This window comes from Cyphellophora attinorum (assembly GCF_001299255.1).
Source record: "Cyphellophora attinorum strain CBS 131958 chromosome Unknown Contig6, whole genome shotgun sequence".
Taxonomy (NCBI): domain Eukaryota; kingdom Fungi; phylum Ascomycota; class Eurotiomycetes; order Chaetothyriales; family Cyphellophoraceae; genus Cyphellophora; species Cyphellophora attinorum.
Window position 1 is genome coordinate 274930 of NW_017253234.1, and position 19880 is coordinate 294809.

The window sequence follows — 19880 nt, forward strand, 5'->3', positions numbered from 1 at the left end:
CCAGCTACGGCCAACTCAGAAACGACGCTACTCGGTGGTCTACGGCTACCGCCGGACTCTGGCAGGAGCTGAATATTGTGTAGATCGAGGCTAAACGATAGCGACCATCCTCCAAGGCTTGTCATCCGGCGTCACAAAGATGCCTCTGCAGGCTGTCGACCGGCGCCGCGAAATGCTTGAGACGTTGGGTCAACCGGCTTGGGCCAAGTCTGTTGCACTGGAGCTGCTACTATGGTAGGATTGATTCTTGTAGAAAACACCTGCTCCCTACTGGTGGCTGCATCACTCCTAAAACCACATGCTGCCGTTGGATGCATGGAAAATATATGGCCCAACGTCTGACATAACCCATATTCCACATGCTCACAAACCCACCCTTTCAAAAGAAAGCACACCACCCAATATACATCCGACACAAATTCCCCGTATCCGTCGCCTGCCGCACCATCTCCTGCGCGTACCCGGCCACACTCAACGGAACACTCTCTCCGGGCAAGAAGCCCCTGACCTTCCCCCTAACACTCTCCTGCACCTCCATCGGCGTATTCGGAACGCCCGGAATCGCCTTTTTCTTCCTGTTCGCCCGCTCCAAGAAGTCCGTCGTCGGGTCATGCAAAAACGTTTCCAGAATCGTCATCAGCGCGTCCTCGTTATTACGCAGCAACGCAAGGGTCAGCTCAGAGCACTTTCTCCAGGGGCCCTCGTAGCCGTGCGGGCCCATGGCGTCGACCATGTTGTGCGTGAGGCGGAAGGGGACGTGTTCGGGTTTCTCGAAGGTGAGCCCCTTGTCGAACAGGCAGTTGAAGTCGACGTGCATGAGGGAGCCGTTGTCTTCTTCGAAGAGGATGTTCTCACCGTGGCGGTCGCCGAGGCCGAGGACGTGGCCGACGATGCTCATGACGCTGCAGGAGCGCGTGTAGCGCAGGCGGGCGGCGAACCAGGCTGCTGGGTCCGGGAAGGCCTCGACGAACCATTCGTGGAAAACGGCCGGAAAGGTCGTGAGGATGCGATCGGTGAAGATGTGGTACCGGTCGGGTCCACCGGAGCTGGATTCGTCAAGCAGGGTGCGGATCTCGCCGTAGTTGGGCGTGATGGATTTGTCTTTGTAGAGTTTGAGGATGATGTCCCGGTAAGTTTTGAGGTTGTCTACCCACTCGATCAGGCCGCACTCCTCGTTAAGGGGTACGACCGCGTAGGTGCGGATCGAGAGGCGGCGTTTGGAGGCTTCGACGTCGCGTTTCAGGAAGCGATTGATCATCGTGTTGAACTCCATCAGGCGTTGGTCCTTGCGTAAGTCGTCCTTAGCTTTGCGAGGACGCCGTAGAGTTGGCCGTTGGAGCCGCGGATGGTCAGCTTGCGGGGTTTCTGGAGGGAGGAAAGGACGAGTGCTTCGTCGAGGAAGGAGTGGATCGTTACTGCGTCCTTGTCGAAGGCTCTGAAGGTCTTGAGGTAGGCGCTGTCGTAGGATGAGGGAATTGCGCCAGTCAGACACGACTCGCAGGGGACGACGAGTCGTACAGGGGCGATCTTGTGGTTGAAGCCCATGTCTTTCGCCAGGCTAACTCTGCTAGTCTTCGCTTCGAGCGGGTACTCTGAGATCCGCAGCAATTCGTCTGCGAATCGCTGGCCACTGGTGATGAGACTCCGTAGCTCGGACGGCGTAGCAGCGGTCGAGCTCTGCTTCTTCTGTGCCTCAACGACTTTGGAGATGATTGTCAGCCCTCGACTTTGACGATCCTTCGACTGTGATTTTGACACCGCCAGGAGCGACCACAACGCTTGATGAGGATACGCCCGCACGATCTTGACCACGATGCTTGTCAGTATGGTGTAGACCGCAGTGTTAGTATGACAGATCCGAGCTGTGACTTGTGGTAGAATCGTGTACAACACTGCAGCTTGAATGCGGTCAACATATTTCTGGATATATTTGTTACACTCCTCGATGACCTTCCTCCGCTGCGCGTTGTTGTGCTGAAGGAACTTGTCGTTTCCGCGACGCGGATCTGCCGGGATATCTGCGCCGGCGACTAGTTCGAACCACAAAGTGAGGACTTTCGGCAATGTCTGAAAGATGAACTTGCTCCCATTCATCAAGGAGCGCATGTAGTTCTCGATCACCAATTTAGCCAACTCACCAGTGAGATAGGGTTGAGACTCTTTGCCTGGTGGCATCATCTTCTGAGAGTCCAGAAGCTTATTGTAATGCCGCCCAAGGTAGTACCAGCCCTTTTCCCACTTGCGGAAGTTCTCGGTTGATTTGCGGAAGGTGTTCTTGATCTGATCGGACGAGGTTTGACCGGCTCTGTCAAGCCATTTGCCTTTCAGTAGATATGCCTTGGCCGTGAGCTCATTCTGATAGTTCTGCTGCTCCGTCGTCAGACTGACTGATCCGTCTTCAGTCATGTAGTTGTGCGCAGTGAAAGCTCCTGACGTTATGGCACCCTCAAGCATCTGTATAGCCTTCCGCGGTTGGCCGTCCTGCCAGATGAGCTTTGCCTCCTCAATGGATGCGGATTTGTCCCCCAACGCCGTCGCTGCGAGTACGGCATCGAACGCTTGTGTGGATGCTCTGGCTTTGCGTGCTAGACGAGCACTCGTGAGCCATGTCGATGCAATGTCGCTTTCGCTGAAGATGTCTGAACGGATCTTCATCGCTGCTCGCCACACGGTAAGCAGATAGTGCTTGTCACGGACGTTAGAGCCCAATACGTCAAGTCGTGTTTGCAAGACTTTGAGACATTCAGCTTTATCCTCTGCTGTCGCCGTACACAGAAGCCGCAGGTCTTCAACGGTGTGCAGCCTGCGTAAAGTGTCGTGACTGTTCTCTAGCGAAGTAATCACAGTCGGCGTTAACTCCATGGCCGTCGATCTGTACATGTCTTCAAGCAGATGCAAAGCCTGTTCATCATTTCCTTCTCGTACACATAGCAGGCTCTTGGCCAGAGAACCAGAAAAGTCATCGTTGGGCGCAACGGAGACCAGATGCGACATCTCTTTCCACTTGAACGTCGCCCACGCAGCTTCAACCGCGAATGGTTTCAGCTGCCCTTTTGGTAGCTCGTCTGGGAGATTGTCATAACGATCGAGCAGCATATGATGCTGTCCAGATTCTCGAAGGCATTCCAAGAGACTTCGCTGCGCCTCCATATCATCTGGGTGCTCGGTGAGATGCATCTGATACCAGCCTTGTGCAGTGGTCCAGCGTCCAGCTTTCTTGTGCTCCAGGACGCGACCCTCAACGCTGACAAAGTTCATCTTCGCTGAGAGCCCCTCTATGCCGTCCGGCTCGTCAATCTGAGCATAAATGTCTTGCATTCGAGCAAGGTCGGAGTCCTGAGTTTCTGCTGTGCCCGCACTCCGAACATGTTGCTCCCAGTGGAAGAGGGCACGAGCGTAGGATCTACAATCAATGGCGCGCTGCGATATCAGGTCAGGCGGTATCTGACCAAGGAGATGTTCCACACAACGTATCTGCTCTTGTGCTAGTTGTAAAATCACAGAGGCAGCAGCGCTATCGTTTTTCATAGCCGGTACCATGCAGCTCCTGCGCCGCTTCTGTAGCCATGTAGATAAGTAGTCAAGGACTTCGAAGACACTCTGGCTGCATGACTTTATTTCTTCCTGTACACGACGACTGTGTCCAACTAGCGGCTGCTTGAGTACATTCAATATCTCTGTCAACACGTCCTGGCGGTCCCTCTCTATACCACTGGTGACTAGACTGAGGACAGTGTATGGCAGGAGAAAAGACGGAATGGCCAGGTCCTGACCATGGATGATGCGACTGCAGACCCCGTAGATCAACTTGACGTTGTTGCCAGAAGCACGATGCAGGAAATCTGCGACCAGTCTGCGCAACCAGTCTTTATGCGCCAGTCCAGGCTCGAAGTAAGGGTATTGACACTTCTCAGGCTTGCGCATTTCCTGCACTCGGTACTTCGTAGTCTGAAACGGAGCGAGCGTGTTCTTGATATGCTCCGGCAAGTCATTCCATCTTCGGTATGCGGTGCTTGGGCCACTTCTTACGCGTGACGCTGTACTGTCTTCGTCTTGACAGAGGCTTAGTAGCTCCTGCATAGCCCAACCTAGGAAGCCCTGAGCTCGTGTGGTGGATGCTGATAGGAACGCTTTCACCAGGATGTGCTCGAGGAAGTACATGATGAAGTCCACGGTCTCCTCAGTCTTGGAGAAGTTTGTCGTGACGACGATCGATTTTCGGTCGATATTGCTCTCGTGCTTATTCGAGTCGAGACAGCCGATGGTCCCTATACACCGACCGCACAATCCGCTGATTGCTGTATTAGCAGGAAACCTCACGCATGCATCCAGTAGGGCTCGGGTGATATCGACCACGAGATGATCTGGTTTCTCGCTCAGTATCGAGCGATGTAGGAAAGTCTGCTTTTGATGCAATGCTTGAGTGAGCTCCTTCAGAGTTTGCTCGACGACGATCTCGTTTTCGTCTTCCAGTCGGTCGATAAAGGCTTTGAGCGCATGTCTCTCGTCCATTTGCCGTTTGAGTGACTTGATCTCGCCTTCAAATTTGCTAAGCATCGGTATGTGAGCAAACGATGGGACCGTCTCGAATATTTCCCGCATCATGCTTGTGTGGTTCTTGAGTAGCTCGGCGATTACATCGTGGGCCAATTTTTGCGACGCAGAATTGAACTGCTCCCAGTGTTTGACGATGATCGCGGCTGTCTGGTCGACGAGTGGCATGATATCTTCCTCCTTCAGGGACCGCATGATGACAGTCCACGAGCTAAAGGCAGCGTCACATAGATCATTGTCAGGAAGGGCTGCCCGTAAACAGCCACATATTTGTGGCAGAGCTTTTACGATTCTGCCCTTTCCTAACCTGACAGTCTCCCCCAGCGCAAGTATGCTTCGCTTTCTCTCGATCTTTGGCTCTTGAATGTCGTTGAGCAGAACGGTGAAGTGAGATACGATCCCCAAGGCATGATTTTCTAGAAAGATGCCTAGGGTCTCCGCGCGTCGCGAGGATGATGAGGATTGCTGTCCAGGCTTACGCAGCAGAACGGCTGCCAACAACTGAAGCGCTTGGTAGTTCCGAGAAGACTTCCCCTCCGCTGCGTCACCCATCCATTTGAGCAACGTGCACGCAGTCTGAATTGGATCATGATTGAGCCATCCACCAAGATCTTCTGCTGCAAAGTCATCCGAGACACCGATCAAGAGCTTCATGATGGTTTCCTCTGGGTCTGGGTAACCTTGTACCAGGAGGTGCGACAGTATAGCCGAGAGATTTCTGAAGTCTTCGGAATTCCTGGGAGCCGTACACACATCGAAAAGAGTAGTTGACGAGCCATGTGCAGCAGCGAATTGCTCAATCATGTCCCGCCGCTGTTGCAAAACCAAATACGGTAAGGCATACTCCTCGATGAGTAACAGGAGTACAGATGGCTGCATACCGAGTAAGGAGCAGAGTTGCTCAACGATGAATGGCTTCGCGACATGCTTTTGGCAACGACAAGGCCTAGCGTCCGCTTGAACGGGCGAAACATCACGTCCGTGGTGATTTGCTTATGCTGTGCCAGTTGCTGAATCTCTTCGTAGACGAGCGCATTGATGTAAGAATTGTTGTGGCCTAGATATTCGACTAGTCGCAGCAATACGATGTTCAGTTCCTCGTCCCCTGTGACTTGTGCCATTCTCGTCAGTGAGAGTACAGCCGTCTCTTGCAGAGCGGCATCTCCAGTGTCCCACAGGCTCTGCAAGAAGTCCAGAGCAATTACACGATTGTCTCTAGTCGTCGGGTAATTCTTGTGAGGCATCACATAGATTTGTAGAACAGAGATTGCACACAATCTTAGATCCCTCACGGAACTTCTGAGGCATTGAAGGGTCCACTCGCCAGCAGTTGAACTCAGGCTCAGCCTTTCGGAAGGCGGAAGGTGTAGGAGCACTCGTCTGAGGGCGGTCATGGCGGAAAGTCGCGCACGCGAGTTGCGCTTGAGAAGAGGTATCATTGCCAGCAATGTATTCAAGATTTCGACCGCCGCAGGATCAGAACCACCGAGAATATCGCTCTCGCCATCACAGGCTGCACAGTCGACAGCAGAACTGTTGTCTTGACAGATCTTACAGAGAGCTGTCGCCAATTTATTCAACGCACTGGTTTGCTGAGTCTCACTTGCGCTCTTGAAGGCTGGGAGAGCAGCTGTACTTAGTCCTGCCAGATCGTCGACCGCAGTGCCCGTCAGCTTGAGAGTGAGTCTCCGCATGATTTGTTGCTGAACAGATGGCTGAAGTGGCTTGTCAGTATGGTCAGTGTCCGACAGCCTGGGCCGCTTTCGGGCTCGGTCACTATCAGGCCATTCTAAGTCTCCGCCACCTGTTTCGGTGAAAGACTGCTCAACCGGAACTTGAATACCCAAGTTGTCCACTTCCTCTGCAAGTTGACTTATGCCGTCTCCATTAGATACCAACTCTGGCAAATCGTCCAGAGTGTCTTGCAGCAGCTGTAGAGTCTTCCGGAATTGTGCCGCAATGTCTGGCGTTTTGTGCATGCCAGCCAAGATCTTTAAGACGACTGTGGCGGCATGGAGGAGGTGATGACCGGATTTGAAATTGAACCTGGAGGCAAGTCCATGACAGAACGCGCGAATCCTCCAAAGACGCTGGCTAAAGGCATCGTCGTCAAGATCGGGCAGTGGGCCATTGCCCCGTGACAGTATTCGTGAGCCGTAAGGGATTAGGACGGAAATGCAGCCGAGGAGGAAGTCTGCGACACCCGTGCTGTTCGAACTCGACAAATCGCCAGACGCATGCTGAATACAGGTGCAAAGTAGTTGGGACACAGTAAGGTCCTTGTCGCTGGGCGAGGAAGGCGCAAGAGCTGTGATCAACCTGGGAAGGAGCCAAAGATAGAGCGGTACCTCGCCTGCCTCTTTGCCGTACGTTGAAGCGATAGTGCGGGCGAAGAGGACTCCCGGCGAGCGTTCAACTGCTGTCTTGATCACTTGCAGACATATCAGAAATTGAGTATGGTCTGCCAATTGGTGACCGTTTGCTCGAAACGGATCGTCATTCGTGGTGCGCAGGTGTGAATCGACACCAGCCTTGATGACGATTTCGATGACTTTGAGATTCACGGCCACATCGGATCCGAGATTCGGCTGGTCGTTCTCGTCGTTGCCGAGTGATTCTTCCAGCAATTGGTTGAAGCTAGCCTGATTCAAATGAAGCGGCTCATCATTCCTTGCAAGTCGTACTGCCAGCATGGACGATTGTGGCGGATCGAAGGCATCGCCTCTTCGAATCCCCAGAGCGCTGACTGCAGCCATCATACATCATGCTGCTCGCCGGTCAACACCGCATCTCCATCTGTTCTCAGAAGAATCGAATGTCGAATGTCATCCAGCCGTGAACGTCGACTCGAAGTTTCAGGCAGTTGTTCATAGTGGAGCCTTACCCAAAGACGCGCATCAACGCGTCCGTACAGTCCGCCCTAGCAGAATATTGTGAGGCACCTGGAGCTCAGTACTTGTCACATACCTAGGTATGTACTTTACCTTCTGTCACACTCTCAAGAGTGCAATTGAAAAGGCCGCTCATATCTCATTTGAAATCTATGACTGACATCGACGTGTTTATCGAGCCGCATGGTGCTCTAGTCGACACGTCTGCAGCACCTGGACTCTACTATAACCTGCTCAGACTCCATCCGCAAATTCGTACACCTTGTCCCACCTCCGATCCCACTCCTTGCTCCCATCGACAAACCTCAAGTCTGTGCCGACACGTATCCTGCCCTTCGGGTCCTTGTTGATGCAACTCGCGTGGATAGCATACGCATTGTGCAATACCACATCGCCTGCCTCGTACTCCGCCAGGAGCCACCGTCTATTCCCATTGTCCTTCGCAAATTGCTTCGCTCCTTGACTCAAGATACCACCAGACATCATGTTTCGGTTGAAGGCATCCTTCATTTCTTGATCGGTCAAGCCGCTTGCCTTAGCTCGAGCCGTGAAGTTCTGCTCAAGCTCCCGACCCAGCTTGTGGCCGTTCTCCAGATAGATCAGGCCTCCACCGTGCAACGAGATATCACCCATTGGAACCCACGCCGTGACGCTCGTATCCTCGCCATGTCGGAGAAAGATTTGGTCATAGTGTACGCCGATTGCATTGTTCCCGGGCGTGTTGTTCCTTAGAAGCGTCCTCTTGATTGGTATCGTGTTCTCCGCTCCCCAGTCTGTGAACTTTGCAATGTAATCAATTAGGGCAGGATGCCGACAGAAGTCATCTTTGTACCACTTCTCAGAATGAGCTTTCAGTGCCAAATCAACGAACTGATTTGCGACCTCGGGATTTGGTCCAGTGGGACGGCCATTGGCGTCAGACTGTCCAGCGCCTATGCCAGGATAGTCTAGCGGGTTGGAAGACGGGTTGAAGATGCCCTCCGCGGGTATCGAGTCGGGCGCCAGCACACCAGACGGCGACAGAAGCCTGAAGTATTCTGAACGGGCATGGAGCACGTCATCTCGGGGGAGAATGCCCTTCAGAAACACGTAGCCATCTTCGGCGAACCGACGGCGCACTTCAGCAAGAGGCGTGTCGATATGAGTGGGCTTGAGGTATCCAAACTGATCGGAATCAAGCTGACCATCATTCACATAGAAATGGGCGTCTTCAGGTGACGCGGACGTTGATGGCGGCGATGTTGCATGTGGCATATCTGACTTCTGACCCCACTGCTCGAAGTGTGATCTTGTTCAATCCCCTAGTCAAAAGAACTTGTGTTGCTGCACAGTGCTAAAAAATCAGCGCCGACGAGCGTCTCAATTCCTCAGGGTCAATAGTTCGGGAGCACGCTCCGACCCAAAAGGGCTCTTTTCTCCGGTAAGGGTCCATGGAGCTGCCTCTTGGCGGTGGACCGGCGCCGCCGATACCTAATTCACCGCGCGTTTGAAAGCTGCGACTTACCTCGAGTTGACATCTTGCCTCTTCATATGAGCATCACTGGTTCCTTTTGGCTGGCGGCCGCATGCACAGATCTTAACGAGCAGCCAAGCGACTGAGCAGCCAATGCGCTGTAGAAACACGTCGATGTGTATGGCTGACAACGGCTTTGAGGTAAGATCAGCGCACCGAAGCGGGACCTGCTATGATACCAGAAAGCTTTCGACAGTTTCCGGTCCGGTCTGTGGAAGTGCTCCCAATCTTGCCGCGCCCACGAGACCTCAGCTGTACTTGTTGTATTGCCACGTATAGAGCAAAGAGAAGAAGGTCTGGGACAACCAGACGCGCTCCGATGGCGAAAAGGTACCAAGACCAGTGCGGCAGCTTGGCAGAGGCTGCTTATGACCTCGGACCACCTGTCATGGGTGTCCAGCTTTCGCCCCTGACTTACGCCCCCCCATATGATGATTCCGAGCCGTCGCCGGATCAGCGACTTGCTTCGTACGAAATCCTCTGGAACACAGCGACAATCGTATTGCCGTTGGAGATATTGACCGGGATCATTGCGCTTACGTGGAGACCCCGCAATACGCCCAGTCTCGTTACTCGTCATCTTGCATGCCTCTGCTCGGGCATCGAACGGGAAGCCTTGATGTTGGAGTATGCCTTGGTCGGATGAAGGGCTTGCTGTCCATGACTCCAACGATGTCGCTGACGAAAGACAATGCGGAGTATACGAACAAGCTTACAGATGACGAACAAGTTCGCAAGTATGCTGAGGGGTTGCTCTGTATAAAAGGACATCAGCATTGGTCGAATCACATACTCTATACTGACTGCCATAGTTTTGGAAAGTACCGTTAACACCGTGATCAAGATGCCTCTATACAGCAAGCTGCCACAGGACTTGCAGGAAGTGGATGTGATCATCGCTGGAGGAGGACTGGCTGGCTGTGTAGTTGCCGGACGTCTTGCAGAAGCCGATCGGAACCTGTCCATACTTGTCATTGAACAGGGCCCGAACAGTTATGGTCTACCAGAGGTTGTGCATCCTGGACTGTATCCGCGGAACCTCTTTCCAAACAGCAAAGTGACTTTGTTCTGGAAGACTCGCAAGTCCGACAAGCTTGCGGGCCGCTCCCCGATAGTCCCTTCTGGTGGGACGCTGGGTGGAGGCTCTGCAATCAATTGGATGGTCTACACAAGGGCTCAGCGCTCAGACTTCGACTCATGGGCTACGCCTGGATGGACTGCCGACGAGATGATGCCGTTCCTGAAGAAGATGGAGACTTATCACGGAAAAGGCGACCCTAGTACACACGGTTCCGACGGACCTGTCAACATCTCGAAAGGCACGCACGTATGTAGTCGCGCCGAGAATGCCTTCGTCGATGCTGCGGCAAAGCTTGGATATGAGGAGGCGAAAGACCTGCAGAACCTGGACGCAAACAATGCCATTGAGCGTTACTACAAGTACATCGGACCGAACGGGAGGCGCCAGGATGCAGCACATCGCTATGTGTACCCGAAGCTGTTCAGCAACGATTATCCGAACTTACATGTCCTGTTCGAGAAGCAAGTGGTCAAAGTCTTATTCGATGAGAACAAACGAGCGACTGGCGTTGAGTATCAGACCAATCCAACAACTCTAGCAAACCCGGAGTTTCTTTCCACTGGATATACTGCGACTCGTTCCATCAAGGCGCGAAAGCTTGTCGTTGTGTCTACAGGCGCAAACGCGACGCCGGGTGTGCTCGAGCGCTCTGGCCTCGGAGATCCAGAGGTCCTGAAGGCCGCGAAGATTCCTGTCGTAGAAGAGCTTCAGGGCGTTGGAAAGGATTATCAGGATCATCATTTATCTCTCTGGACGTACCGAACTAATCTCAGTCCAAAGGAGACCCTGAACGGCTACCAGGATGGTCGTGTGAACATCAATGAAGCCATTCGCAACTCAGACGAGCTCCTAGGCACGAACGGTATGGACGCCCAGGGGAAATTCCGTCCCACGGAAGCAGAAGTCGATGCTTTGGGACCAGAGTTTCGGAAGGCTTGGGACAAGGATTTCAAGAACAGACCTGATCGTCCGCTTATGATTCTTGCGGTCTATACCTGGTAAGTGACCGCGAGTCTGCGCTTCGTAGGCGCTAGCTTATATTCTAACGCCATCAGCTACTATGGTGATCACTCTGTGTTGCCTGATGACGCGGAGTACATATCCATGGCCAATTGGACAACCTATCCGTACTCTCGAGGTACGATCCACGTCACAGGCCCGACCATGGGCGATCAAGTGGATTTCAACACGGGCTGGCTCACCGACGCCAACGATATCGATCTTAAGAAACACGTCTGGGCGTATAAGGTCACGCGTGAGATGGTACGTACCCATTACTATTATAGCCTGGAGAGCCTGAACAGCTATTTACTGTCACGCGTTCCCACTCTGATCACTCACTTACCTTTCCGTTAGTGGCGTCGCATGCCCATTTTCCGCGGCGAGCTCGCGAGTTCTCACCCGAGCTTCCCGTCTGGCTCAGCCGCGGCCGTTGTGGAGAAGGCTGATGGTCCGTTATATGCTGAAGATGACAAAGATAGCAGAATCAAGTACACGAAGGAAGACGACGCCGCAATCGAGCAGAAGATCCGCGAGATTGTCTCGACGACCTGGCATTCCCTGGGAACGGCCAAGATGGCACCAAGAGACAAGAATGGTGTCGTTGATGCAAGCCTGAATGTCCATGGGACTAAAGGGTTGAAGCTGGCCGATTTGAGTATCGCACCAGAAAATGTTGGCGCGAACACAGGCAACACTGCGTTTGTGATAGGAGAGAAAGCTGCAGACATCATTGTCAATGAGTTGGGTCTGTCGGCCAAAAGCAATGGTACAAAGTGATTGAACCATGGTTCGGACAAGGTTGCGGCTCGTCCAGCAGAATTATCGGAACTTAATGAGTCTCTTCACGATTCCTACCCAAAATCCAGAACCCTCGATTGCCGTTGGAGTCGGTGTAGATCACGTGATAAGTAGACAATCGTCCCAACGTTGATTATCACGTCCCGAACTCTTTTCAACTACTTAGCTGTAGTGATGCCTGTTTCCATTGAGCTGTTTGCGCCGTCGAGGCTACCGTGACCTGTCATTGGGCGGAGCTTGCACGGTCTTGGCATGTCTCTGCCATGCATCGCTGACACGTCTAGCTCGCATTGCATGATTGTGTCATCACCAGGATGCAAGCAGTAAGGCTCACATGCGTCCAGTGCCAGCAGCGAAAGAAGAGGTGCGATAAACAATGTCCATGTACAGCTTGCGTACAGAATGGTCTGGATTGTACGGTCGTCAAACGGAAGCGATTGCCTCGCGGCAGTACTTCGAAGCGGGTTAACGGGCACGCCGCAAAGAGGTCTGCAGCGGCAGAGTCGAAAGCCACCTCCTCTGAACGGGAGCATGGCACCACAAAGTCTTGTACAGGGCCAGCTGAGTCGGCCTTAGCAGAAGAGGTTTGTCGATCGTGATACACACCCTGGAGCTGACCAGTCGCCAGGTCCAGGGCATACGAGAAATGATCAACGACGAGGCGGATTCTATCGATAATGATAAACATCTCGAGCCACGCTTGATTCCCAATGTTACTTCTCACACTGCTCACAGGGAGTCTACCTTGGACGGTGAAGGCGTATGGCTGGGAGCGACAGTGACGTCTTTGCTCGCGATCTACGAGCAACGAATTGACCCGATACTCAAAGTGATACACATGCCTACGCTTCGGAGGTCGCTATCCGATGGACCGCAACCACGGAGCGTTGCGCAGCAAGCTATATTGTCCGCTGTACAATTCTCTGCTGCGTGCGTGCTTGACGATGTCGAATGCTCGGATCTGCTGGGCGAATCAAGGTCGTTCTTAAGCCACAGCCTCAGAAGGCAAACGGAAGCCCTGCTCGCAGCGGCTGACCTGTACATCGCTCCCACTTTGCCATCCCTACAAGCATTCATCGTCTATCTGGTAATTGTACCCTCAATTGCCTGGCCACCACTGACAAAAAATCCAGATTGGCCTCAGAGCAAATGAAGGTTGGCGAGCCGTGTGGGCACGCTTAGCGACAGCAATTCGTCTTGCTCAATTGGTTGGACTGGACAGATCCACCTCGTCGGCCTCCGTATACACTAGAGAGATGAGTAGAAGGGCATGGTACTCTCTGTGCGTACTGGAGATTCAAGCAGCATTGGACGGCGGGTTCTTCTCCGGTTCCATCAGCAATGCAGCACTTGGTCCCTGTCCACTTCATATGAATGACTCCGACTTTTCGCCTGAGTCAGACACGGAGCCTGGGCAGAGGCTGGGCTTCTGCGACATGACTCTGCCCTGATGACCTACAATATGTCGAAAGTGGTCAGAAGACTCACGTACGTGCACGTGAACGACGATGGGCGCCCCTTCTCCGTGCAGACTTGGTCCGAGCGGCTCTTGTTAGTAAAGGAGACAGCTCACGAATTACAACAGAAGTATCTGGCATCCTGTGACAATGCCACGAGATTCCAAGCCTTCGCACGAGCTGTGGGAGATGGCATGCTGATAACAATGCAGCTTCTTGCTCGCCGTCCAGTTCACCGATACTTGGGTACACGCGCACCACCAGAGCAGGAGATCGATATTTTGGAGTTATCACTGGATGTCTTAGAACAGGGCACAATGAAGTTTTCGACCTCTGAATTTGCCGCCTGGAAGTGGTTTGCGTGGTCCAAGTGGTATGCTGTGGCGATTCTTCTTTCGGAGCTTTGCCAATATACCTGCGGTACACTCCATGACAGAGCATGGACAGCTGCGGAGAGGGCTTTTGCCATCTACAAGCAGTCGGAGCAGCCCGGACCTTTGTGGACCGCCATGGAACGTCTGAAACACAAGGCAGACTCCCGCAGACCGCTAAGCAACGAAAACATACGCGCAGAAGATGTCGGCAACGATGAGCACAACGGCAATCTCGATTCATCTGAGTATCATTCACCACCATTTGCGACATTGCCAGAAACCTATGCGATGATCAGCTGGGATTCCTTCCTGGTCGATGCGACAAATAACGACTTCTTGGAATTTGCTGAATAAAGCTACAAGCCGTCATAGTGAACCCTTCGACTATCAGAGTCGCGTCACCCCAGACCTGATGCCTTCTAAGATCCTCACCATCTCCTTCCAGACTTTCTCCTGCACCGCGGCACCCTCCTTGCTCCTCACGAATGCCGACTCTGGTTTGACACGACACTCACTCAGATATTTGCCGTGGGAATGAGGGCCGTCTGTAATTGCATGTACCAACGTCCGACTTCCTACCTCCGCGGTCCTTCCAATCAACCATAAGCCAAAACGACCACCCGCGCCGCCATCGTCGGTTCTGAACAACTCCGTCTGACACCAGCCTGGGTTCACATAGCTAACAATCATGTGCCCTGGCTTTCCCAGCTTCTCAGAAAGCGCTCGGAAACAAAGTATGAGCAGCAGCTTGCTGAGGTGGTACCTATCGGTCATGTCGGCCGTGAGTGGGTCGTTCAGGGACTCAAATATCGGCTCTGACTTGACGAGAGCTTTGCCCTTTGCAAAGATGTGACCAACCGTGCCAGTCAAGCACAGGTGTCCAGGCTCTGTGGTCATCCTGGCGGTCTCGCACAGCTTCGGCAGTGACAAGAAGCACAGCAACATCGTCGAGATGACGTTGACCGTCAAAGTGGACTCCCATCCCTCCGCTGTTGACCATACGTTTGTGGACACCGCGGCATTGGCGATGAAGGCATCAAGCCGCTGGAGTGTCTTGAGTTTGTCGCCAAAGCTGAGCACAGATGCAAAGCTGGACATATCAAGGTGCCAGAGCTCGAGCTTGCATGCGGACTGTGTTTGACATTCGTCCAGAATCTTGCGTCTCGCCGCGTCGCCTTTATACAGGTCTCGGCAGGCCAGAATTACGACAGACGCATTCAGCCGGTAGCTGGACTGCTTGTCAGAAAGATCGGACTTCTGTGCGCCACGTGTGAGCTCAGGACATACATATGCTTCGCAGCCTCGAGTCCAAGTCCTGTGTTCGCTCCAGTTATCACCACAGTCCTTCCACGGAAATCTTGGTGAGGTACTGGCACACTCTGCAGAATTTGGCCGACATTCATCTGTACGAGATCGCCAAAGTCCATTGTGCAAGGCGGGTGCAAGATCACTGTTCAGAATGCGCTGGAACGAATATACTGCTGGATTGTAGAGCCTCGAGACCTCTGCAGCGATTCTTTCGCACCCCTCGATCTGGCGCGCATGACACTGCGGTCCCAAGGATATAAATACAGTTTCGATACGTGCAAAGGCCGCAGAACCCGCCGGAAATCGCAAAACCCGCAGAACCCGAAAGAGAAACTCTACATGACTGACCACCAGATGTCACGGCATCATGCATCATGAGATCCGCGCCATGGTCGGAATGCGTCATGTCGCCGTCTCGGGGTCGGCTCTCGAAGCTGCCGCCTGTTTCCCGCCAGAAGACTTGCATGATCTGTGTTCTTTGTCAAATCTCAAACGTTCTGTCCTGATCTTTCGCTGCGCCCGATATTGACGGTATCCGGTCGCACAGCAGCTCACTGTCACGGGTGAAAGCTTCGTTGGGACGTAAATGGCAACGTCAAAGGCCAGCACGGCCTGTCTTGTGGGTAGCACGGGCTTAGTGGTTGGTGTGCCCTGATTGCACATTGCCATCAAATGCCGACTTACGACCTTTAGGGCTCTCACATCCTCACCACCCTAGCAGCCCATCCCGAAATCTCTTCGGTGTACGCCTACACGCGCAGAGACAACCTCCCAGCAACAACGTCCGTTAAACCTGCAAGCAGCCCAAAGGTGCGCTACATCTCCAACATCGACACCTCCGCCTGGCACAGTCAATACCCTTCGAATGCGAGAGTCTTCTTCTCCGCACTGGGCACAACAGCCCGGAGAGCCGGAAGCTTTGCCAACCAGCGCAAGATCGACTATGACCTCAACGTGGCGCTGGCTCAGGCCGCCAAGAACGCTGGCGCGACGGTGTATGTCCTGATCTCCACTTCCGGTGCGTCGGTCAGCTCGATCTGGCCCTATTCGAGGATGAAAGGCGAGCTGGACGAGGCGGTCAAAAAGATTGGGTTCGAGCATACGATCATCCTCAAGCCGGGCCTGCTGGTGGGGATGCGCGAGGATAGCAGGCCTGGGGAGTTTGCAGCGCGGACAGTGGCAGGGGCTTTGGGGAAGGTCAGTGGTGGGTGGTTGACAGATGGGTGGGCACAGGATGCGGATGTCGTTGCGAGAGCTGCTGTAGTTGCGGGCTTGCAGGCTGTCGCTGGTGAGAGTAAGAAAGGGTCCAGAGAGTTGGGGCAAAAGGAGATCGTGAGGCTCGGGCGGCAGACTTGACGCCCTCCCGAACCCGCCGGAAGATTGTGAAAGGAAGACTTGCAATGGCTTTAGCAGCACTGATGGATACTCACGATACCGACTGTGGACTTTCCGCGCTGCTGTCTACTACGTTGATCTTGCATCGATCAATGTTGCTGTCTCTCCCAGGTCCTCGCACCACAATAGTCTCGGTGATCAACGTGATCTGTGCCGTCGTTTCCAGATTCCCATACTGGTCAAGCCTCGGCTGCTGACTGCCTATTAGCAATAAGCAAATGCTTAGCTGCAGTCAAAGAACGAGAGAAGCGGGGAGGTGGGGCAGCCACGAGAGCAAGACCTTATCAGCATCATTGCCACGCAATCATTGAGATAAAACTCTACCTGGACTGTCCTGTAAGCGTCGCCTAGACTCTGACAGACTTCGAGCTCAATGCGACCCTGCGACGGACCCTGCCCGACTGTTCGGCTTCATATATAGTTTTCTCTCATCGTACAGGTAGCACGAGACCACGATAAGCTCCCAGTATTCTGCTACGATCCATATTCTGTGTCACAAGAGCAGCTATGTCGTCCGACGAGGAGCGCGGCGTCGATAAGACCGCAAGTCATCTCAATGAGAAATCTGTGATCGACGGTTCGCCACATCCGGACCCCTATCACCGCCAGAGCAATGTCGAGCTCTACAACGGCGCTGTCGCCACCCAAGATAACGGCATACTCTCCAAGCTTCGCCGCTTCGAGTCCCGCCTAGATGCTAAGCTTGGTGTCGAAGCTGAAGCCATCGTTCGCAAGCTGCCACACGAGAAACGCCCGGTGCCATGGCATGAACAACTCACCATGGCCCTCCTCTGGGCTTCTGGGACCATGAACACCTCCTGCTTCGCAACGGGTTTCCTTGGATGGGAGTTTGGACTGACTCTGCGGCAATCGATTGTCGTCACTGTCTTTGCGTCTCTCCTAGGGGGCGCGATCACGGGATTTGCCGCCACGTTCGGCGCCGCAACCGGACTACGACAGATTTCGATGTCACGGTACAGCTTCGGATGGTGGCCGAACAAGATCACTGCAGCGCTCAACACGATTGTGCAGATAGGATGGGCTGCCGTGAGCTGTATCACAGGTGGACTAGCGTTGACGGCCGTTGCGGATGGTCATGTCTCGCTGGTCGTGGGCATTATCATTCTTGGAGTGGTAGCCATGCTCATCTCGTTCGTCGGTCTGAAAGCGATTCTGGTGTATGAGAGATACGGTGAGTGACTCGAGAAAACTGAACGTGCGGTGTCCTTTTCGGACCACGTTCGTCAAGGATCCCTGCGGACTCGAGCTGACTGTGGACACAGCCTGGTTCATCTTCTTTGTTGTATTCCTGATATTCTTTGGCGAAACCGGCAAGTATGCGGACAATACTTCCGTTGCTTCCGTCACAGGGAGCGATCTCTCAGCGAGCGTGCTTTCGCTGCTTGCGATCATCTATGGCTCGTCTGCTTCATGGTGTACTATGGCATCGGATTACTACGTCCACTATCCAGCGGATGTGTCGAGAGTCAAGGTCTTCCTGATGACGACCTTCGGTACGTCCACTTGTAATCCAGATTTCTGGACGTCAGTTGACAAAAATTGTAGGCATTGCGATTCCGACATCGATCGGCATGGTCGCCGGCTGCGTTGTGTCCTCTGCCCTGAACAACAGGCCTGACTGGAAGGATGCCTACGAGAACCAAGGACTGGGCTACCTGATCCAAGACATGCTTTACCCACGAGGTTTTGCCAAGTTCATCCTTACGCTGCTCGTACTGTCTGGGATCAACGTTAATATCATCAGCATCTACAGTTCTGCCATCTCATGCCAGCAATTCTCTCGCCCATTCTCTCGCATCCCCCGCTTCATCTGGACGCTGGCCTGCTCTGCCGTGATTCTGGGATTGGCTCTGGGCGGAAGGGATCAGTTGAACGCCTACTTGCAGAACTTCTTGTCCATTCTGGGATACTGGTCGACACAATACTTTGTCATCATCTTCTCAGAGCACTGGATCTTCAGAAAGGGAAAGATCGAGAACTACGATCTGGATGGCTGGAATGATCCCAGCAGACTACCTGTAGGCCTGGCGGCTTGGCAAGCTTCCTTCTTGGAGTCGTCGCTTGGGTCATGGGTATGTGGCAGACTTGGTAGTAAGTATACACGCCGCGAACCGAGCTGCGACTTTACTAACGAGCATAGCACCGGACCGCTGGCTGCCTTGATCGGTAGTGCTGGAGGTGACGTTGGGAACGAGTTCACGATCGTCGTGACTAGCTTGGCATTCATCCCGTTCCGCTATCTTGAGTTGAAATTCATAGGGAGATGAGCTAGGGGGCCCGTCGATTGTCTACTTCAAGATCTCCAGACATCTAAGACTTTTGAGACACGGCCAGTGCCTTCCATCGCGCCGGCATATCACGAGAGAGATCCAGGCACAGCATTATCTACTAAACTGTAGAGCAATTGATCTCCAAGCAGGTAGCCGCACAGCAAATAGTTGATCTCCTACTAAAAATCAATATCACTTGCTGTTTCTTAGATTCACTTGAGACTTCCTTCACTATCTCAGTTTCACGTGCGGTTGCGCCTTTCAACCTGTTACCGGTTTGACGCCTTCTCTACCACCACTTTCTCACAGCAGTCATATTTCCACTTTATCGCCAACACTACCAGGGAGGACTCTACAGACACTACGCACATCAGCATGGCAGCAATAGGCACAAAACGATGTAAGAGGCTCCTTCAATCGGGTGCTTACACAGACTTTTTGATAAGCTGCGGGCGTGTGACTTTCAGAGTCCACAAGTTCATGCTTGTAATGAGCTCAGACTTCTTTGAAGCCATGTTGAGAAACACCTGCACGGTCAGTTCATTGATCTCCTAACCCACAACGCAGTGTTGCTGAGAATCTGGTAGGAGACCGTCAATGACAGCGTCGTTCTGCCCGACGATGAGCCATTTGTCATTGCTCACGTCCTGGACTGGATCTACATGAAGTCGTACACGATCTCAAAACCGCTCATACCATACACAGTGGTACTTCCTCCCGCGCCCGCGAGCGATGCAACTACACAATACCTTGCGAAGTCACTAGAGACTGCCGACGAGAGGTTCAAACATCACATTAACATGTATCTGGCGGCAGACAAGTTTGGAATTCCGAGTCTCAAAGCGAAGGCGAAGCGTCAGGGAATGAGACGATTGAGGAAATTGAAGGACTTCCGGGACCGTGAACCTCAGCCAGAGATTCTCGAGAAACTCTTCTCCAGTACCCTCCCCGAGGACTCTTTTCGAAGGGCCGTCGTTCACGAGTATCTGAAAGACGAGATTCTCAGAACAGGAAAGTCGAAAGAAGCCACCGAAAGACACGAGCCTTTAGCTTGGCGTATCGGGTGTGATCTGATGGCCAGACTCATAGCCTCAGAGGCAAGCCTGGAGGCCGCCTGCCAAAGCCTAGCAGAGGGGGTGTGCTGATGGAGTGATTGATGTCAACGGTCGGCACACGATTCGAGCGCCTACATGTACACTTCAGCATAAATCGCTGG

The 19880-nt window shown here is 53.2% G+C and overlaps 7 protein-coding genes across 7 annotated transcripts; 4 read left to right on the forward strand and 3 right to left on the reverse strand.

The window, feature by feature from the left end:
* Positions 1–379: 379 nt before the first annotated feature.
* On the reverse strand, positions 380–7310 carry AB675_1824 (Protein kinase rad3; the record flags this gene model as incomplete). The annotated part of the gene is made up of 3 exons (XM_018141744.1): positions 380–1267; positions 1318–5400; positions 5436–7310. 3 exons carry the CDS (start codon positions 7308–7310, stop codon positions 380–382), a joined length of 6846 nt encoding a protein of 2281 aa, XP_018002949.1.
* Positions 7311–7679: 369 nt separating this feature from the next.
* On the reverse strand, positions 7680–8699 carry AB675_1825 (uncharacterized protein; the record flags this gene model as incomplete). Its single annotated transcript, XM_018141745.1, has 1 exon — positions 7680–8699. The coding sequence occupies one exon, from the start codon at positions 8697–8699 to the stop codon at positions 7680–7682; it is 1020 nt and encodes a 339-aa protein (XP_018002744.1).
* Positions 8700–9630: 931 nt separating this feature from the next.
* AB675_1826 (Alcohol oxidase) lies at positions 9631–11818 on the forward strand (the record flags this gene model as incomplete). The annotated part of the gene is made up of 4 exons (XM_018141746.1): positions 9631–9715; positions 9771–11037; positions 11095–11302; positions 11396–11818. The coding sequence occupies 4 exons, from the start codon at positions 9631–9633 to the stop codon at positions 11816–11818; spliced, it is 1983 nt and encodes a 660-aa protein (XP_018002873.1).
* Positions 11819–13301: 1483 nt separating this feature from the next.
* On the forward strand, positions 13302–14024 carry AB675_1827 (uncharacterized protein; the record flags this gene model as incomplete). The annotated part of the gene is made up of 1 exon (XM_018141747.1): positions 13302–14024. One exon carries the CDS (start codon positions 13302–13304, stop codon positions 14022–14024), a length of 723 nt encoding a protein of 240 aa, XP_018002874.1.
* Positions 14025–14057: 33 nt separating this feature from the next.
* AB675_1828 (WW domain-containing oxido) lies at positions 14058–15097 on the reverse strand (the record flags this gene model as incomplete). Its single annotated transcript, XM_018141748.1, has 2 exons — positions 14058–14898; positions 14958–15097. 2 exons carry the CDS (start codon positions 15095–15097, stop codon positions 14058–14060), a joined length of 981 nt encoding a protein of 326 aa, XP_018003007.1.
* Positions 15098–15564: 467 nt separating this feature from the next.
* AB675_1829 (Protein fmp52, mitochondrial) lies at positions 15565–16334 on the forward strand (the record flags this gene model as incomplete). Its single annotated transcript, XM_018141749.1, has 2 exons — positions 15565–15618; positions 15672–16334. The coding sequence occupies 2 exons, from the start codon at positions 15565–15567 to the stop codon at positions 16332–16334; spliced, it is 717 nt and encodes a 238-aa protein (XP_018003073.1).
* Positions 16335–16880: 546 nt separating this feature from the next.
* AB675_1830 (Purine-cytosine permease FCY2) lies at positions 16881–19809 on the forward strand (the record flags this gene model as incomplete). The annotated part of the gene is made up of 4 exons (XM_018141751.1): positions 16881–17565; positions 17657–17887; positions 17940–18466; positions 19252–19809. 4 exons carry the CDS (start codon positions 16881–16883, stop codon positions 19807–19809), a joined length of 2001 nt encoding a protein of 666 aa, XP_018002600.1.
* Between the last annotated feature and the right edge of the window lie 71 nt (positions 19810–19880).